At 38.8% G+C, this 5,131-nt stretch overlaps 1 protein-coding gene across 1 annotated transcript in view; it reads right to left on the bottom strand.

Moving 5' to 3' along the window:
* Positions 1 to 4,707: 4,707 nt before the first annotated feature.
* The window catches only part of FGL1 (fibrinogen like 1), a 33,691-nt gene continuing 33,267 nt past the window's right edge, over positions 4,708 to 5,131 (bottom strand). The window contains exon 8 of the mRNA XM_068532001.1: positions 4,708 to 5,131. This exon is cut by the window's right edge and continues 78 nt beyond it. Within this exon, the coding sequence (XP_068388102.1) occupies positions 5,050 to 5,131 (82 nt within the window). The 3' untranslated portion in view covers positions 4,708 to 5,049.

Below are 5,131 nucleotides of genomic sequence, written 5' to 3'. Positions count from 1 at the left end.
CCAGAGTCATAATTCATTTTATCTGCTACCTTGTCTGGAAAACCTTCTCTGACCATCTCTCTTCTCACACCTTCAACTCTTGGTGAAGGTCACAAAGCACTCCAATTCACCATTACCACATTCCTTTTTTATCTTCCTCATCTTCAATAGCACCACCACTGTCATCGTAGTAAATATTTATGGAGCACTTAGTATGTGCCAAGCACAGTATATCTCATTTAATCCTCACAACACTACTATAGGGTAACTAGATTATTATTCATATTTTAGAGATGAGAACACTCAGCACAAAGATGTAAAGTAATTTGTCAGAGAAAAAAAGGCAAAGATAAAATTTAAACCTCAGTTAGACTGCAACCTTCTTGGGCAATAGCTAAACATTAAACCATCTCGTTTATCGCTTGGAGCAGACTAACTGCCTATATGTTGACTTGCCTTTCTCCCCAACTAATTTCGTGTTGACCAAACAATAGATTATAGGCTGTAAGGAAGGATCTTGATTTTATGATTTGCATCCTTTCTGAAACTGTAGATCTTGGGCAAATTTGTGAAGTTGGTACTTTCAGGGACACCTCCCCACCGCCTTTTGTTAAAAATACCATTTGTCTTTTGGTGGAAACCTCTTCTGCAATGATGTCAGGTATTTAGCATTCTTGCATTTCCTTTATACTTCCGTTTTATTTAAAAAAAGGTGGGGGGGAACTCAAGTTTCTTTGCCATAATGTAATCACCTGATATAAATTAAAAGCATATTTGCATTTTAAAAAGTGGTAAAATCTAATAAACCACTCTCTAATGGTAAAATTTTAGAGGAATTTGTTTATACTGGGGTCTTCCTCATGTTTTGACTTCAGGTAAACCAGTCCAATTTCCCTCTCTCAAGTCTAAACTCAAATGACCTATCTATTCTCTCTAACTGCTTTTATTTCCTGCCCTCTGGCTATTCTCCCCACTAGGTCCACTGAAATAGGCTTAAGGACACAAATAACATCATTACTAAATCCAAAGGTTTTTCATTAGAACTCTTTCTCTTCCATCTTTTTATGGCATTAAAATTCTTTTTCATTCCTTCTGCATTGAAAAACTATTACACTGAGATTTATGTAACACTATACTTGTTTAGCTCCCCTCCCACTTCTCTATAAAATCATTTTTTTTCTCCTTTAAAAGCTTTTCTTCTTTTGATCTCCTAATTGCATGAGGTCTTCATGCTACTACTTGAGCAACTAATACCCATATTTAAAATTGCTACTGGCCCCCCATTATTTATGCCTTCCCAAAGTATGATCTGTGGGACACTGTTCCCAGAACATTAAAAAAAAAAGTTCAGTTATCTATGAAACAGACTCACAGACATAGAGAACAGACTTGTGGTTGCCAAGGGGGAGGGTGGGATGGGGGAGGGAAGGATTGGGAGTTTGGGATTAGCAGAGGCAAACTATCATACATAGAATGGATAAACAACAAGGTCCTACTGTATAGCACAGGGAACTATATTCAATATCCTGGAATAAGCCATAATGGAAAAGAACATGAAAAAGAATATATATATATGCATGACTGAATCACTTTGCTGTGCAGCAGAAATTAACACAACATTGTAAATCAACTATACTTCAATAAAATAAATTTAAAAAAGAAGTTCAGGAACCATGGCAAACACTTTTCTTTCCTGTACATCCTAGCAACTATAACATTAAATATTCTCTTTCACGATCTTCCAGATAGAATAACTACATGACAAAATTCTGGCCAATAAGGCATAAATTGAAGTCTATTGACCCTTCGCCCTTCTTCCTGCTTTCAACACGGACTCAAAGTAGAAACTGCAGTAGAAAACTTGTGATTTTGAAGGGAGGGCAAAGTGAGTTGCAGAGATATCAGCTTCCACACTGCAGAGCACTGAACCAAGGCCAGCAACCTCCTGCCTCCTGAGTTCTTGTTATGTAAGATGAACAAACCCCCATTTGTCCGGACTTCCGTAATAAGTGATGTGCATCTTGCAGCTGAACACACTCCTAACTAGATCTAAAAGTGCAAAAGTGGCTCACCCTTTATCTGCGGAGAATACATTCAAAGATCCTCAGTGGATGCCTAAAACCGTGGACAGTACCGAACCCTATATATACGGTTTTTTCCTATACGTACATACCAATGATAAAGTTTAATTTATAAATCAGGCATAGTAAGAGATTAATAACAATAATAAAATAATAATACACGTAATAAAAGTTATGTGAGCGTGGTCTCTTTCTCTCTCTCTTCCACAATATTTTATTGTACAAATTTAATGCCTTTTCCATCTTAACTAAGCACTTTCCATGCTCTGTGGCTGTAATTATTGCAGTTTGAGGTGCGACAGCAAAACCAGCACAAATTTCTTTTTTTTCACAATTTCACAGAAAGGAGATTCGGTCTTACCGTAGATCTTAGCAATCCCAGCATACGATTTCTTTTCTTTCCTCATTGAGAATTTTCAGGTTTTCACTTAAATGAAGCACTTTACAGCTCCTCTCTGGCACATCCAAATCAAAAGCATCACTGCTTTTGAGCTTGGGGGCCATTATGAAGTAAAGCAAGGGTCTCTTGAACATAAGCGTTGTATTACCCAGACAGTTGATTGGATACTGAGGCGGCTACTAAGTAACAGGTGGGAAACTCCAGACAAAGGGAAGATTTCCATCCACGTGGGATGGAGCAGATGCATGCAAGATTTCATCACGCTACTCAGAAGTTGCATAATTTAAAACGTAAATCGTTTATTTCTGAAATTTTCTATTCGAAATTTTCAGACCATGGTTGACCGTAGGTAACTGAAACCTTGGAAAGGGAAACTGCAGGTAAGGGGGGAGGACTACTGTATGTTCCTCTTGGAACTTCAGAATGCGCCTAAGCATATTAAAGGACGTGAGAAAGACTCAAGAGAAGAAATCTGTTGAATTTTGTGTCTTCTCCTAGACTCATTTGATCAAGGGGCCCTTTTCTTCCTGTATTAATTATTACTATCCCACAGAACTACCGTTCCCTACACTCTTATTTTTCCAAGTGTGATCCCTAGACCAGATTCCTAAATCTGCATCACCTGAAAACTTGTTAAACAACTAGAACAACTGAGGCCCCACCCCAGAATCACTTTAACTAGATGCCCAGGTGATTGGTATGACATTAAAGTTTGAGAAGCCTGCTTTGGAAAGCACTGTTTAGAGGATAAAGTATCAGTACCACTAACCTTAACATCTTTTTTGTTTGTTTGTTTTGTTTTGTTTTGGCGGCCCCGGGAGGCATGTGAGATCTTAGTTTCCCGACCAGGGCTCGAACCCACGGCCCCTGCAGTGGAAGCCAGAGTCTTAGCCACTGGACCGCTAGGGAAGTCCCAACCTTAACATCTTTATGTGACCCATTATTTCAAGACATCTGTTATTATTGTCTCTTAATGCCAACTTCACTAATAATTACGGCTAGTTCTTATTGACTGCTTACTTTGTGCAAGGCATTACTCTAAGTACTTTACTTGTGTAATCCTCAACCCAACCCTATGAGGCAGGTACTATTATAATCTTCATCTAACAGATGAGATTACTGAAGTTCAGAGACGTTAAGCAGCCTACCCAAGGTCACACAGCTATTAGGTGGCAGAATCCTTGGTTTAAGGATGTAAGGATCACTAAACCATATTGCCTCTCTAGCCTTTTTTTGTTTCCATGCACTTTTTTTAAATAATTTTTTTAAATTAATTAATTAATTTGTATTTATTTTTGGCTGTGTTAGGTCTTCATTTCTGTGCGAGGGCTTTCTCTAGTTGCGGCAAGCGGGGGCCACTCTTCATCGCGGTGCGCGGGCCTCTCACTGTCACGGCCTCTCTTGTTGCGGCGCACAAGCTCCAGACGTGCAGGCTCAGTAGTTGTGGCTCACGGGCCTAGTTGCTCCGCGGCATGTGGGATCTTCCCAGACCAGGGCTCGAACCCGTGTCCCCTGCATTGGCAGGCAGACTCTCAAACGCTGCGCCACCAGGGAAGCCCCTCCATGCACTTTCTTGCTTTGTGTACTTTACACAAGGATTTCTCTCTGCCTGCAATGATTTCCCACATAACACCTAGTTAAAAGATCTCAGCTCAAAAAGTTAGTTCTTCTGGGAAACTTCTCTGACCCCCCTCCCCCAAGCCAGGTCAGGTTCCCTGCTATACATCCCCCAGGCACACATTTTTTCTTCATACTTATCAGCTTTTGGAATTATTTATATTTTTGTGATTGTATGGTTAGTGTATGTTTTTAGCCAAAACACTTAGCTTCATGTGGGTTTGAAGTGCGCCCTCTGTGTCTGACACATCCCAGAAGTTGCAGCGTGGGTGCAAAACATTTGACTCAGCATGCGAAGACTTGGACTTGAGTCCTTGTTCCCCTACTTATTAGCTTTGTAACTTTGAGCAATGACAGCCTCTCAGATCCTCAGATTCTCAGCTCTTTTAAATGGGGATCATAATACCTCACAGGACTGGTATAAGAATTAAAATGAGCCTTCTGAAAGAAGTGTGTAATCTACCTAAACATCCTAAAAATACAAGAAAGTGTTTTATAGTGATTAAGATCCTGGGTTGTATTTAAAGTTCTAGCTTTGCAGTCAGAGACCTGAGTTCATTCTCAATTCATAATATTTATTATCCACGCAGTTGATTTGGCAATCCATTATTTGCTGGATTATTTTCAGGTATTTTAAAAACTGCATTCATATGTAAGTTATTATAAATTTATGCTGTGTTATCTCCCAAGTCATGTATATACTCTATGCTTTTTATTTTTTGTTCAGCAATAATCTCTTATTGTAGTCCTTTGCACGTAGGAATTCAATTAAATAGTAACATAATCTACATTTATTTGGTGAATATCACTTATTTGCTGTACTGAAAGTACATTAATTAATAAAGGCAAGTAAGAATGAAAAGCAGTGCACATAACAATTGCCATCATTATACATGTGAATGTTTAGATTTGCTATTTTTCAAATCACTTAAACCAAGATGAACTGCAGAAATGAAAGCTCAGCAGGGACAATTAAACAATATTTGGAATAAAATCATTTGGCCTAATTTTCATAACCACAGATTTCAAGGAATACCACCATCCATGCCAGGTG

Source organism: Eschrichtius robustus, chromosome 21 (genome assembly GCF_028021215.1).
Source record: "Eschrichtius robustus isolate mEscRob2 chromosome 21, mEscRob2.pri, whole genome shotgun sequence".
Classification (NCBI taxonomy): domain Eukaryota; kingdom Metazoa; phylum Chordata; class Mammalia; order Artiodactyla; family Eschrichtiidae; genus Eschrichtius; species Eschrichtius robustus.
The sequence above is the reverse complement of the archived record's forward strand: the minus strand, read 5'-3'. Positions and strand labels throughout refer to the sequence as shown.